The sequence below is a fragment of the Dasypus novemcinctus genome, chromosome 26 (genome assembly GCF_030445035.2).
Source record: "Dasypus novemcinctus isolate mDasNov1 chromosome 26, mDasNov1.1.hap2, whole genome shotgun sequence".
NCBI lineage: Eukaryota > Metazoa > Chordata > Mammalia > Cingulata > Dasypodidae > Dasypus > Dasypus novemcinctus.
The window spans coordinates 8,496,949-8,512,451 of record NC_080698.1 but is presented as its reverse complement, the minus strand read 5'-3'; the positions used below and the strand labels follow the sequence as shown (position 1 = coordinate 8,512,451).

Below are 15,503 nucleotides of genomic sequence, written 5' to 3'. Positions count from 1 at the left end.
CTATGTTTCTGGCCACAGCACTCATAGCTCTGGATAGCAACCCCCTGGTGCAACTAGTGGCTATACATGCACAGGGAGACAGGCTGTAGTCATGACAATGGGCCTTGTGCCTGCCTTGGCACTGGAGGCAGGTTGCCAAAGCCAGTAGGAACCTCAGACATGCAGAAGCCACTGCTTTACAAAGCAGCTCCGATGCCCAAATGCATGAGACCTGAGTGTTGGGCCATGGTGTAAACTCTAGGTAGAGGTCAGTTTCCCTTTCCTTCACTCTCCAGTTCCTACATCTTACATTTCTTCTTTACCTCAGCATTTGTGCCTAGAAAAAGTAAATTACGTTCATTAGACCAGGGTCCATGAGCTTGAATTGAAAATTCAAAAAAAATATCCTTGTGGGGACATGTTGGTGCAGGTGTGATATATTTATTAAATAGTGCACTGTATAATGTAGACTTAGCATGATGCTTATTTTGATTTAGTATGTTCTGAGTGCAGTGGATAACTGCCTACAAAAGGTAAGGATGGCGGAGATGGTTTTATGTCTCTGTGGGAAAACTCGCATTTCTAAATGTTTGCCGAAAATGATGGTTTGAACAGATGTTGAACCATGTTAGGTTGTCAGGTATTGAAATTATGGGAAAGTTGTAAAATGTAATTTTGAATAATCCTAAGATTTAAATTTAAAGACATGCTGATGTTGAGTGTCATAAAAGTATCTGCTGCTACATTCTGAGAAGGGGTCCGTGGTTTTGCCCAGACTGGCAAGGCTCTGTGTAACAAAAAAAAGAACTCTTGCATTAGACACTATGGTCTCTAAACACTTTAACATAAATGAAACTCAAGAGAGTCACTCTCCCAAGGTCACACAGATCAGATGCCAATTCCCATCACATGCCACTGCCTGAATGATCTCCCATCCATCTCAGGGAGACGTCACCCACCAGGTGCTGTGCTCAGTTCCAAAACTGCTGGCGAAATCTGCTAGGCAGGATCAGAATCAATCTGTTTGAATAGCAACAGTTGATTTAAAACCACAAATTGAAGAAAATGGTAACAGACTTTGTCTCAAGGGAAGGAAAGGAGGTGATGGATCAACAGATGAGGAAGAAGACATTTTCACATTTTGTTATTCCATATGCTTGTTTTACTTCAAAAGTTGAGTTTAAAAGAATGTAGTTATCAAAATACTTAAATAAAATGAGAAACAGCCAGAGTAGATTGTTTTATTAGCAAAAGGGTGGGAGAAGATCCACCCTCCAGGCTTCTCTTGTGTAAAGGGCGGGAGTGATTGTTGTGCCCCAAACATTAAGGGACCTTTCCCACAGATGGTCTTAGGAAGGGGAGGACAGTGGCACATCCTTCACTCAGTCACAACCCAAAAGATAAGGAGATAATGAGAGAAACAGAGGGACACAAGCGTGTATATAAAGTAAAAAAAAAAAAAAAATCCAGATAAGCTATAAAAAAGGGAAACGGAGGTTGGAGGTAAAGGTGAGTGTGGTGGTGTGGTGTCTCTGGCCAACAGGCAAATGCAGAGAGCCCTGCCTGGCCTTCTACTTAGAGGTTGTGTTTCAAACTAGTGAGTTACTGTCCCCAGAGGCAGCATAAAGCCATGGAGCAAGCCTCGGAGTGTACCCCCTTAGCAGGGAACTCCTGACCCCCAGTTCTGGGACAGCGACGGGAGTTGTCATTCGTTCATGCCTTCTGCAAGCCTCACCGAGTCTCCCTCTGAGCCTGGTGCTGTGCACTCCAGTTGCGGCCGGGTGAGGAATTATTCAGATTATGAAAAATAACCGCCTGGGGCAGGCTGACAAGGCTTCATGAGGGGAAGGTGATTGGAGCTGAGTTTTCCAGGGATGAGGAGGCAGCTGACGGGAGGCAAGGATGGAAGAGAATACCAGTCCAACCAAAGAGGTTGAAACGGTAGTTCTGGTGAGAGAAGCAGGCTTTGAACTAGGGCAACTCTCCAGGAACCGTGTGAGAGAGAGGAGGGGAGAGAATCTCCAACTTGGTCACCGTCATGTTCTCCACGGGGAAGAAATGACAGCGTCTAATGCCATAGTCGCCAAATCTCCTCGGACTGAGACCCCAAACCGAAGGTCATCTGGGCCAGTAGCACACCAGGAGGGAAACTCAAAGGTGAAGGGGCGGCTGGGGTCCTCAGAAGACTGCTCCCTGGGCTTCCGGAGGTCAGGGTACCCGCCAAGGATTCTACCCCAGCAGATCGCCAGCAGCCCAGGCGGCGGCTCTGCCTCTCCACCAGCAGGGCTCCCGGAGTGACGTCCTGGGCTGCCCCTGAGCCGCTGCCTGGCCCCAGACCACCCGGCGGTCCGCGCGTCCTGCGGTCGCGAGCTAGGCCGCTGGGCGCTTGAGCTTTGGTGGTCCCGGACACCTGGGCGGCGGTGGTGGGGTCACGGACATGCCACTTAATCACCTCCTACTCTGGGGGAGGAGGGGAGAAAGGAAAGGGTCGGGATTAAAGGCCCTCCACAGGCGCCCGGAGGAGAAAGGCAGGACAGCCGCAGCCCCGGGAGGGCCGGGCCCCCACGCTGGGCTCCTGGCGGGCCTGGCTGGGCGAGCTCTGGGCCGGGGGCCTCGGCTGCCGACAGATTAGCTCTGATCCGATTAGAGCCCGGGGGCCGCTCCGTGCCCTCCCCTGGCGCGGCCAGCGCCTGCCACGCCTCCGGGGGGCTCCCCGGCTCCTGCCGCAGGGCGAGCTCGGCGCACGGGGCCAGGCTCGTTCCCACCGCGCGGCCCGGGGCTCCGCACCCCGCCGCCCTTCCGAGCCCCGCGGCGCGGCGGGCGGGCGGGGTCCTCGGGTCAGGGCTGGGGCCGGGCCCCGGCGCCCCTCGCGGGGAGGACGAGGCGCGGCCCCGCCCCCGCGGCCCCCAGCTCGTGCACCTGTCGCCAGCGCCACACGTGGCGCTGCGCGCCGGGCCCCGCGCGGCTCCGCGGCCGCCGGTCGGCGCGCCCAGGGACGGGGTCCGTCCGTCCGTCCCCGCCGCGGGCCGCCCGAGCGGGGTCGGCGTCAGCGCTACGTGCGGCGGGGCGGGCTGCGGGCGGGGAGGGGGCGGCGCCGAGCGCGCGGCGGCGCGGGGGGCGGGAGGCGGCGCCGGGCGGCCGACGGCGGCGGAGGCATGCGGCTCCTCGCGCTGCCCGCCGCGGGCTGAGGCGCCGCAGCACCGCGATCCGAGGGGCAGCCGGTGGGCGACAGCGTCGGGGCGCCGCGCCATGGGCCGAGCCGGGGCCGCGGGGGGCCCGGGCCGGGGCCCGCCGCTGCCGCTGCTGCTGCTGGGGGCCGCCGTGGTCCTCGCCGCCGGGGCCGCGCCGGGTAGGTAGCGCCCGCGCCCGGGGTCCAGCGCCCCCTGCACCGCACCCCCGAACTGGGGGCTCGCAGGCATCGGGTACCGTGGCAGGTGGGCGGGGCAGCGCCTTGCCCGCCGCACGAGGCGGTGGGGGGCGGCCGGAGGCGGGCTGGGGACCCCGCGGGAGAGCGAGGCCCCGGGGCGGGGCCTGGCAGTGGGGCGGGGCCGGGGGCGGGGCCGGAGTCTGGTGGGGCTGACGGGCCTGGGATGAGCCTTCTGGGCGGGGCCTGGGTGGGGCAGAGCCTGAGGGTGAGACTTCTGGGCGGGGCCTAGTGTGGGGCGTGGTTTGTGGGCGGAGCCTGAGGGTGTGACTTCTGGGAGGGGCCCGAGTGTCCTACTTCAGGGTGGGCCCGAAGGCACCTGGCCCCCGGCCTTTTAGGCGGCGGGGCGGGGCCTAAGCAAGAAAGCCTGGGTGGGGTGAGCCCCTGGCCTGGGGGGGTCGGACCCCCGACCACTTCAAGGATGGGGGCGTGGCCTCGACACGGCCGGGGGCGGGGCCGCGGGCCTTCCGGCCGGCGGCGCTTGCCCTGACGAGCCTCTCGCCTCCTGCCCGCAGCGCGTGAGGCGGGCAGTGCGGTCGAGGCCGAGAGGCGGGCGGGCCGCGCCCCGAAGTGGGAGCCGCGCGCCAACGGCACGCGCCAGGAGGCCGGCGCGCCGACGGGAGCAGACGAGGCCGCGTGGCCGGCGCCCGCCGACGAGCAGACTGCGGCGAGCCCCCGGCCCGGGCCCGAGGAGGCGCTGGAGGCCTCGGCCGCCGTCGCGGGCAACTGGCTGGACACCGACGGCGCCGGCGTCGGTGCAGGCACCGTGGAGGCGGGCAGCGGCGACGCCCAGGCCCTGCCTGCCACGCTGTCGGCTCCTGCTCGGGCCCTCGGGCAGTCAGTGCCCCCTTCCGGCCCGGAGGCCACAGAAGCCAGCCAGCCGCAGCCTCCCACCCCCGGGGATAGGCCGAGCCCAGGCCCCCAGCTGCCCGAGGAGAGCCCTGCGGGGGTTTGGCTGAACCTGGGAGGCAGCACGCCGGGCCCTCGCGGGCCGGAGCCCACGCACCCCCTGCAGGGCACGTCAGAGCCGCAACCTGGCCCAGACGTCATAGACATTGACTACTTCGACGGATTGGACGGGGAGAGACGCGGGGCTGGCGTGGGCCGGGAATCCTCGGAGCAGCTCCCCGACCCGGGGGCAGAGACCCCGTCGTGGAGCCTGCTCGACTTGTACGATGACTTCACCCCCTTTGATGAGTCTGATTTCTATCCCACCACATCATTCTACGATGACCTGGACGAAGAGGAGGAGGAGGAAGAGGACGACAAGGAGGCGGTGGGCGGTGGCGACCTGGAAGATGACAGTGACCTGGGGCCCTCGGAGCAGCCCGGCCTGGGGCCCGGGGCAGGCCCGCCCACCGGCCGCTGGCTCGCCGTGCCCCCTCAGCACACCCTGGGCATGGTCCCTGGCGGCGGCAGCGCCCTCAGGCCCCACCCAGGAGAGCCGGGCCGCGACCTGGCCCCGAGCGAGAACGGCACCGAGTGCCGCAGCGGCTTCGTGCGGCACAACGGCTCCTGCCGGTCAGTGTGCGACCTCTTCCCCAGCTACTGCCACAACGGCGGCCAGTGCTACCTGGTGGAGAACATAGGGGCCTTCTGCAGGTAAGGCTGCGGCCGGCGGCCGTACCATGCTCTAAAAGACCCCCGAAGGCGGCCTCTGAGGCGCTCTCAGCCCAGAGGGCACCCACAGGCCCTGCAGTCCCAGGAACCCCAGGTCAGGCAGTGTGCCCTCCGGTGTCTTCTGCAGAGCACGTCTCAGAGCACACTTCCTGTGACCTCACCGCTAGGCCAGGTTCCTTGGAGAAAAGATTTTGAATTTCAAAACCAAGAGACTTCTTTGTGGCTTTTTGGGAAGAGCTTTTTGCAGAGCTGAGTGCTTGACAGAAAGTTCTGGCTGTCCTGGCAAACAGAGAGTAGGCCCGTAAGCCTCTGCAGGAGACGGCTGTCACCCCCTTGGGGTCCCGTGTGGGACAGGGCACGGCCAGCTTCCTGGTGGGTGTGGGGCACGGCCACGCACAGTCCCAGTGGGGACTTCCCCCCCCAGCAGGCCCAGGAGAGCGGCCACTCGGGGGGTGCAGCGGGACTAGTGTCGTAGCTGTGGTGGGGTCCCTAAACTCTGGGTGGTGGCTTTTCCTTTCTCCCTTGATATTTGTCTTCCTTGGAAGCCCCAGCCTGTCAGGGTTTTTTTTTTTAAGACCCAGAGAATTTAGTATCCCTAAGAACTTAGTCTGCAGCCACCCTTCTTGCCTCATCACCGTCACTCCTGGGAACTGCCCTCGACAGTGATCTCTGCCCTGCGGGAGCGCCCACTGGCTTACTGTGCTTTGCTTGCTCCTAGCCTCTGCAGGCCTTAGGAGCCTCTTCTGGGACTGGTTTCCAGTGGTCCCATGAGTAGCATTTCTGTTACCTGTCTTTTTTTTAAAGTCTCATTTCCAGTGTTTACTTTTTCTTTTTCTTGCTCTGTTTTGGACATATATGAAGAAGTCAAGATCTGATAGGAGAATAACATAGAAAACAAGAATGTTGTGCCCTTGGCATGGAAACTTGAGTTCCAGTTCCTTTCTATAAAGTTCTTTTCTACAAATGATCATGACATTAGGGTCACTCAAACAGGGTGTGACCCCACAGTTCTGGTTGAAGTCATCTAGCCATTGCCCAAAGGAGGGAGTTTGATCAGGAATTTATGGCAATAAGAATCTTACCAGTTGGTTAAGGGTTTGCAGAAATATGGGGAAATCCTATAGTTTTCCTCTAGTTTGAGGTACTATAGTGATGATGTCAGTCTGGGAGCTGTGGGATAACTGTGCAAAATCATTTTTTCATTCAATTTGGAGGCCTGAAATATTTACCTTCAAAGTGAATTCCCCATGAGAAAAGGAATTTTTGAGCCATTGCTGCCTCTGGAGAACTATAAAAGTTCCCAGAACCTCCTGCAGTCCTCGGGGACTTCCAAGTGGCAGGTAAGATAGTCTTCCTCCCTGAGAGACATTGGCGTTGCTGACCACGAGCTCCCCCACAAGCCTACTGCAGTTCTTGCTCACCTTCCATCCCACAATCACACGTGGGGCTCCCTACCAGATATTCTTCTTCTGCCTGTGTACACTCAGGCTCGGCTGAGGCTAGAGACTGTTTTACATTCCACTCACAGGAGACTGCCAAGCCTCTAGTTGCAGACTGCAGCACGCCTTTGTCTCTGTCACCCTGACCCACTGCAGGGAAACCATCTGAGCTGTGGTAGAACTTCCCTAGAACAGCAGCTTAGTGGGCCCTGCTTAGGGGGATCTGCCTTACCGGGCATCCTCAAACAGGTAGCCTCCCCTTGACTGCAGTTTCCCTTGGAAAGAAAGAGCAATTCCTTACCAAGCCTCCCCACCCAGTGCTGGGTGTGGAGTGGCCCATTTTCTCCTGTACAGTTTCTCCATTTCTAGACCCCTTTCTCTTGTCTGTCATTCACCCTGAGTTCTTGTCCTGCCTCCTTGGCCCGCCTCTATATCCTTCCACGTCTTTCCTCTTCGAAGCAGCCTGGTTCCCATGGAAACAGCAATGTCATTGGAAGAGTTGGAGCCTGGGAATGTCCCCAAGGGCAGGAGAAAGTCACTCAACAAAAGGACTAAAACCCACCCAGAGAGGTGATTCTCACTACATGAGAATTCTCACTGCATGACAGTTCTCATGGTAATAGGATAGGAAGGTTTAGGCGCAGGACTTTGGGGACTGCAGATGTGAAGGGAGAACATACATCCATCTGTTTGTCCTTGCCTGTCACCTCCTTCCTCAGTGCCTGGTTAGCCATGTGAACTAGGTCCTCGTGTAGAGCAGCCCTAGGACTTTGCAGCCGTAGCTCCTATTCTTGTTTTCATCTTTCACCCAGAGCCCAGGGCAGGGAGGGGCCAGAGGGAATCCTATGATTGTCCTCGTTGAGACTGTGATGCTCTTCCCTCCTGTCACTTCACAGTCAGGGAGCTTTGACCAGTCCACTCAGTTTCTCAGAGCCTGGCTTAGCCTCGCTTGTATCATAGACCTCAGAGCTGCCCAGCCCTTCTCATAGGTTGCTCACTAAGATGGAGCAAGAATATCAACCGTAACGTCGCTACAGGTACAGGGCATTACAGTTCCTCTAGACCAGGATTTCTACCAGGGGGTCCGTGAGCTCGAAATGAAAAAAATCAAATCATTATCTTTATTTCCTCTGACCTCCGATGTCGGGTGTCATAAAGCTCTCTGCTGCTACATTCTGAGAAAGGGGTCTGTGGTTTTCACCTGACTGGCACAGGGGTCCATGGAGCAAAAAAGGTTAAGAACCCCTGCTCTAGACGGTTATAGGAACAGGCTGTTGAGAGTTTTTGTTTTGTTTTGTTTTGTTTTTCACCGAGCTATGCCCTGGGGTCAGGGTGCAGGCCTTGCTGTGGCTGTAGCTCCTGCTCCACAACCTCCATCTCAACCTGTCTACTGCAGGTGCAACACGCAGGACTACATCTGGCACAAGGGGATGCGCTGTGAGTCTATCATCACCGACTTCCAGGTGATGTGCGTGGCCATCGGCTCGGCTGCCCTCGTGCTGCTCCTGCTCTTCATGATGACGGTATTTTTTGCCAAAAAGCTCTATCTGCTCAAGACAGAAAATACCAAGCTGCGTAGGACCAAGTAAGTCTGTGTCACTCGGCCTCACTCAGCGGGAGGAGCTCTGACTCCATGACCCTGCTGCCTGATTCCATCTGACTCAGGAATGTTGTCACAAGGGTCTCTGTACCTGCTTTTAATTACCAGCTGTTTTTCATCCCAAAGATTTAGCTGAACTTATCCATTTCTACATGGAATGTGCTGGAATTGCAGCAGAGACTAAGCCCCTATGGCACACTGCAGCTATCCAGCAGCATTCCCAACCCCTGGGTGAAGGGTGCTTAAAGAAAAGGCAATCCCAAGTGAGTTGCTGTGCTCAGTCCCCTCTGTCCCCTGCCTGACTGCACCTGCTTCCCTGGCCAGCGTGAGGATTCCGCTCACAAATCAGTGTGAAGAAACTCCGTCTCCCTCAAATCTGCTGTCCTCAATATAAGCTCCTCCTCAGTCAGTACTGAAGAGGAAGGGTTTAGCACCACAATGTACTTTTTTTTAAAGCTTGTCAACCCCTTGTTCAAACAAAAGTGCAAAAAACTTAAGGAAATCCTTTTTATCACTCCTGAGTAGAGTTTGATGGGGTATTAGGGGTTACTCCCTCTACTGTGGATTTTAAGGCCCACACGGAGATACAGAATTAGAGTTCACCTCTTCCCTTGGCAGAGCAGTGACTACTATCTGTGAGAATCAGCTTGCATTTACCCTTTAAGTCCATGCCTTGGACACTCAAATGTAACCTTATACACTATGAAAGAATCATTCTTATCACTAAGCAAAAATTTTTTAAAAAATGCTTCTAAAGTGTCACAGGAGTCACAAAAGGAAGAGATTGATGTTCAGCTTTCTTGAGGGGACCCAGGAGGCAATTTATGCAGAATTGCCCCCACCTCCCTTCTAACCTGTTGTCCCATTCATCTCCTCCCCCTGACCTGAGGCTCCCTCCAGGGAATGTGACTGAAGGACTTTCCCTGGGTCCTGGGAAAATGACAAAACACCATCTGTTGCTCCTTTGCTGGGTAAATTCATGCAATGCGCAGATGCTGGCAGCTCTCTGCAGCTTTCAGCTAGTGGTCACGGACTGAAAGGCCTTCCCATTGTGCCTGTGCATTGAGGCAGGCCTGTGTCTGAGCACATGATCACGCCAGAGAGACACAAGCCCTTGGCTCGTCATGACTGCATGAGGGGTGGGTGAACAGGGGTGTACAGAAAGGGCAATGGGATTGCCTCAATTAGAGCTGCTGCTGCTGAGGATGGGGTGAGAAAGGAGAAACTGCTAGAGGAGTGAGAAAGTGGGAGCTGTGACCAGGGAAAGGCCCTGGTGCTAGGCCTTCTCTAGTCAGCTCTGTGTTTTACATGCAGCATGGCCCCCACATCCCATCAGCTCAGAGGCTGCCTCCCTGGTTTTCTTGTTTTCCTCTGAATCACTTTCCCCGCCCCTCCCTGAGTCTTGTAACTGCTCTGATAATGCTACACATGCTGAGTGCATTGCAGCTACTATGGCAATTTATTGATTCTAAGATCCACGTCTTTTTCCCCCATATTACATCTCTGAAATTGAATTGTCTTACAGTCCCTGTTGGCCAGATGGCAGTCATGATGTAGTTGTCATTGCCTGGCATGCACAAACACGGTCATAGCTGTTCTTATAGTTGTTTGTTCTTTATTGAAACTCTAAATGAGATGTTTCAAGTAAAAAATAAAAGCTCTAGGTGATGAGAAAGTATCAACTCATGGTTAAATGATGGAAGTTTTCTTCCATAATGGTACAAACGGTTCATCAATTAGCGATGCTTCTTATTACAGTCCATGGCATTTGATAAAGTATGGTATTTGACTCATGAAGCCAAGGCACTAGTACTGTTGTCAACCTTTGCCATGATTATTTCACTTACATTTTCCCTTCTCTCTTTCTGTCCTTTTCAGCAAATTCCGGACCCCGTCTGAGCTCCACAACGATAACTTCTCTCTTTCTACCATTGCTGAGGGCTCTCACCCAAATGTAAGGAAACTTTGCGACACTCCCCGTACCTCCTCCCCTCATGCCCGTGCCTTGGCTCACTATGATAACATTATCTGTCAGGTAACTCGTCTTCTTCACATCTCCCTTATGCATGCTTCAGCCCCTTGCCCATGTATGTCTATTTCAGAGTATGGAGCCACCCATCAGAACTCTGGGACAGCAGCTTAGGGTAATAGGTCCAAGCATTGAAAGTGGGAACACAGGCTTGATGATGTATCATTTCCTTGGCAACCAGAGGTATAGGTAGCAGAGAAGATCTTTTCCAGGATGACTCGTGGTTTTCCACTTCATCTAGGCTTTAGAGGTCTGATTATTGTCTTTCTACTTCTCCTATCAAGGAGAAAGGCTCTGCTTTCATTGGTGAGGAATTTCCTGAAGGTCAGTGACGTGAATGATCCTTGCTCCGTAGGCGGGGAGGGATAGGTCCTCTAGGCCTTTGACCTGTAGAGCACCGTTAGACAGGCTTGTACCCAGCTGGTTAGAGACTGAAGCAAGCACAAAACACTGGGGAAACAAGTCACAGGTCTAGGGGTAAAAAGCCAAAATCTAGTCTTAGGATGATGGGCTCAGAAATATCAGTTGAGACCAGTAAAGGCTCCCAATAGATAATTTTTTGAAGACCTTGGCCAGTAAAATATCTTCTCTCAATACCATCAGAGAGAATTTCAAAAAGAAATCAGGAATCATGTCACATCATGTCACATCCAAATCTAAGAAGTTTGCATAGTCCAGGCTCCATACCTCAAGAAAGTTTAGCTAAGACTCTTCAGACTGAACCAATGGAGTTTAAGAGGGAATTTTGAAGAAGTTTTTTTGAAATAATGGACCATAGGATATCAGAGCTTGTAGGGCTCTTGACAGTCTCGACCAGTGCTGTCCACTGGAACTTCCTGTGAAATAGAAATGTTCTGTATCTGCACTGTCCATCACTACAGCCACCAGCCACATGTGGCTCTTGAGCTCTTAAAATGTGGCTCGTGCTACCAAATCGGACAGCACAGATCTAGAGCATTGTCTTAATTTTAATAGTGGCCCCAGAAGGAGAAAAAGAGACCAATAGTTAATGTGGGCTTCTTCATCAAATCCCAGAATAGGAAGACTTGGCCTGGTGGGAGAGGAGTAAAGGGGTTAATTTAAATATGAAATGAAGTGGTAAACTTAGGATAAATTCCTACCCTTTGATATGATTTGCTCATGTATGTGTCCGTGGTACTTCCCTCCCCTCTCCTCTGCGGCTCCCCTCACCTTGTACTGCGCCTCATGTTAAGTGCCTAGGAAGGGGGTAGTCTCCAGGTGCACTGCATGATCGAAGTCAGCCAGACAGAGCCGCCACGTCAGTTCTCACAACTCTGCTGTTCAGGGAATCTTAGGATATAACTTGGGTCCTCCTGGAGTTTGACTGGCCTTCCCAGACACTTCAGTTTATTACAAGGTGTTCTTCATGGTTTCCTTAGTGCTTTTATTTTCCCATCCAAATCTTTCTTACTTTCCGTGGGTTTGATAAAGCACTGACCATCCTCCTCTCCTCTAGCAGAGGTTTGAATCTGGACATGACGGGGTCTAGACCTGAACCCAGACAGCCCCTGGGCTGAAGGATGCCCGTTGTGCTGGAGTGGAATTCCGGGAGCGATGGGATCAGGTTCATAGTAGTTCCCAGGACTTAAGCCAAGTGGCCATCCAACTTTCCCATGACAAAGGACTAACTCCAAATCAAAGGCAGATGGGGCCTTCTGCAGTGGGAATCATCAAGCCTAGGCTTGTAGGACCAAGTTCTGGAGGACTCTTAGGTTAGACATTCCCTCACTTGTTCTATTGTTGGAGGTAGTTAGCTTGTCCAATAGGATTGTTTGGGTACCTGTGCTCCTTACTTTTGAGTGTGCTTTCTTTTACTACCCCTTGGCCCAGGGGGCAGTTTTCTGATTTGTCCAAATCTCATGAGCCCTCAAGATGTAATTTGGGCCCCTGCCTTCAGGTTATCACAGCGTTGAAGCCCAGGTCTACAAGGAGCCACTGATCCCACTTTTCTTCACATTTTGAGAAAGTTCCTGTGCTTTTGTGTGCCCAAAACAGCAGATGTTTGTGCGAATGGTGGGAGGAACATGAGAGCCAATTGTGTCCTTGTAAGAGGAGGGGTGAGTATGGGTCCTTCTGTCTTGCTCCAGGTTTTGCTCTGATTCAAAGTCCATCCTACCCAGGATCTTTAATGGCCCAGCTCTTAAACCTCTATGCACATTTTCTTCTTCCAAAATAATACAGAAGTCCATGAAATAAAAAGTGCAGTTATACCTTGTCCCTCTTCATAAAACATGTATGTGTTTGTGTGTGTAATACACACACACGTACATCTATATATTTTTTAACATAGATGGGATCTTGCTATATATATCCTCTGTCCTTACTTTTTTTTTAAGTATACCATGGAGATTATTCCATCTCAGCACACGCAGATTTATGTCACTGAAAAGTTTTTTCCTGAATCATCCAAGCGGCAATTAAAAATATGTGTCTTTGGATGCTGTGCACAGCTGCCGTGCATGCATCTATTGTATGAAGTTCATTTCTTCTTGTTCTTACTTCATTGGAAATGGGAAACATGTGTTCTCCCTTTGTCTGTAAGTCATGTCTGAAGTCTTTGAAACTCTCTAAGTGACTCTATTCAAGACGGTCTTCTGGAAAAAGCACTGATGCTAGGAGTAGTGGACAAGTGACAATAATTTCTATATGCATCCCTCGTGTCCTGTATGTACAGGCACTGGAAAGCCTGACGCTTTGCCCTAGTTTTTTCCCAACCATTTACTACCTAACCTAGTACTGCTATGGGTCAAACTCAGTTGCAGGTGGCATGGACAAGAGCTCAGTAGAGTTTTATGGAGAACATTCTGGTGCTTAGCAATGAACTGATGCTTACCTTGAATTTTGGAAGTGATTAAGGCAAGAAAGGTCTTAGCTAGCTGGTCAGATAGGGACATTCTCTGCCCTTCTTGCCACCCATGAATCTGCCTGGGTGGTTACACACCTTCTTTGATCAGCAGAGTTCTGAGCACTTAGACAGCAGCTGTTTGGGGATACCAGAGAAAGGACGGAGGCCTGTTGAATCTCATTTGGTATAATCCTCTCAAGTGATCTTAAAGGAAAAGAGTAGTGGGAAGGCAAGAGTTTCCATAAAAGTTCTCTGAACACCCAGAATGTGGACTTGGTGTGAAGGTTTCCTGTAAACTTTTAACAGGCAAATTCAGTTCAGGTTCAGAAGGCTGTCATAGGGCTGCAGGCTACACACATGGATTGGCAGAAAGGCACAGGAACACAGCAGAAGTGGGCTGTGAACCAGCTCCATGGATATCATCTGATGCGAGGTATGGTAGGCCATTGAGGCATGGCACCTGGATTGAGGAAGCACTTTTTAGTGAGCATCTTTTGGCAGGTAAAGGTCTGATGATAAAAGTTTCATCCATCTTTGGCCTCTAGTCAGAAGGTATACATTTATTATAGGGAAAAGGGCCCCAGCTTTGCCAGGAACAGCTATACACCTGACCATGATGCCATGTCCCCCACTGTATGCACTGACAAGGTGTGCTCCCTGGCCGAGGCCTGTCTGTAGGAACAAACCTCGATAGGATGGAGGGCTAAGGTAAGGCAAGGCCGGCAGGCTGAGCAGAGATCATACACAGGAATTACAAGGGACTTGTTTAGCCCCAGTCTCTATCCAAGAGAAAATCTTGGACTGGCCCAAGTTAGAGATATTCATAGTCTAATTACTAGGAGGTTTTCACCTCCATCTGGCCATTGCTTTTAAGAGCGACTTTCCTAAAAAGTAGCTGCTAACAAGTTATTTTGTTCATTAAAATCTTAGAGCTTTCTTCCTTTTTTTCAGTTATGTTTCTTTCTTTCTTTTTTTTTTAATCTTTTATTTATTTATTTATTTTTTAATTACATTATGAAAAATATGAGGTCCCATTCAACCCCACTGCCCCCGCCCCCCACTCCCCCCACAGCAACACTCTCTCCCATCATCATGACACATCCATTGCACCTGGTAAGTTCATCTCTGAGCATCACTGCACCCCATAGTCAATGGTCCACATCATAGCCCAGACTCTCTCACATTCCATCCAGTGGGCCCTGGGGGGATCTATAATGTCCCGTAATTGTCCGTGAAGCACTATCCAGGACAACTCCACGTCCCGAAAACGCCTCCACATCTCATCTCTTCCTCCCGTTCCCCACACCCAGCAGCCACCATGGCTACCGTTCCCACACCCATTCCACATTTTCTCTGTGGACATTGGATTGGTTGTGTCCATTGCACATCTATGTCAAGTGAGGGCTTAGATTCCATATGGGTACTGGATGTACTCCTCCCGCTTCCAGTTGTAGACACTCTAGGCTCCATGTTGTGGTGGTTGACCTTCTTCAACTCCATGTTAGCTGAGTGGAGTAAGTCCAATAAATCAAAGTGTAGGAGCTGAAGTCTGTTGAGGCTCTGGGCCTGGGTCAGTTATGTTTCTTTCAACCAGATAGAAAACCCTGAGATTTTTGTTCAATTGCTCTACCCATTGTCTCCTGTCCTGCCCCCAACTTTTTTCCTCTTCCAGGATGATTCTAGTGCTCCGCACAAAATCCAGGAAGCTCTCAAGTCATGCCTGAAAGAGGAGGAGTCATTTAACATCCAGAACTCCATGTCGCCCAAACTTGAGGGTAGCAAAGGTGACCAGGCTGACCTGGAGGTGAACTGTCTGCAGAATAACTTGACCTGAAGCAGAACAAGAAGAGAGGAAATGGGGGGTGGGGGGAGGGTGGGCGTGGGGAAGCAACGTTATCTCCTCTTGTACAGAGTCTATTTCTTGTAACCATTTCTTAAATCTTTTCTTTTTCTGATCTCATGGCATGCTTTGATGTATTTTGTACAGGAGGGGGAAAATCACAAAATAAGCAAAGAACCTGAACAGAATTGCATACACTGGATTGTTTTGTCTGTGCTGTCTGTACATTGCTTCTGCTGCTGTGATTTCTAAACCTATGATGTTATTCAGCTGACTTTTTTTTTTATACTTTGATCCACTTTTTTTTTTAAATACTGGTAAAAATCAAAGTTCTTGAAATAAAAACTTTTTAAAAAGTTCATTTTCCTCATGTCAGTGTGTCAAATCCCTATCCATTCTTGTCAGGTTGCGTTGAATTCTTACCTTCATTTAAGGTATGTGTTTAAACATGTTTGAAAGCCCAAATTTGGTCTATATCGCCTATTATTAAGAGTCATTATCTCAAATATTTATTCAACACTTAACTCTGAGCCAGCATCTAGTTTAGATGCTGGCAATTCTAGATTAATAAGATAGACCCTAAAGTCAAGAAGTTAACTATTTACTGAAGAGTCAGATTTATAAACAAATTCTTGTAATATATTGTGTCAATAATATAATAGAAGTCTCTACAAAGCTATGGAAATTAAGTTAAAGAATTCAGAAA

The 15,503-nt window shown here is 51.7% G+C and overlaps 1 protein-coding gene across 1 annotated transcript; it reads left to right on the top strand.

The window, feature by feature from the left end:
* Positions 1 to 3,228: 3,228 nt before the first annotated feature.
* On the top strand, positions 3,229 to 15,156 carry CSPG5 (chondroitin sulfate proteoglycan 5). The gene is made up of 5 exons (XM_058288107.1): positions 3,229 to 3,328; positions 3,919 to 5,005; positions 7,859 to 8,047; positions 9,941 to 10,016; positions 14,630 to 15,156. The coding sequence occupies exons 1-5, from the start codon at positions 3,229 to 3,231 to the stop codon at positions 14,789 to 14,791; spliced, it is 1,614 nt and encodes a 537-aa protein (XP_058144090.1). The 3' UTR covers positions 14,792 to 15,156.
* The last annotated feature ends 347 nt before the right edge of the window (positions 15,157 to 15,503 follow it).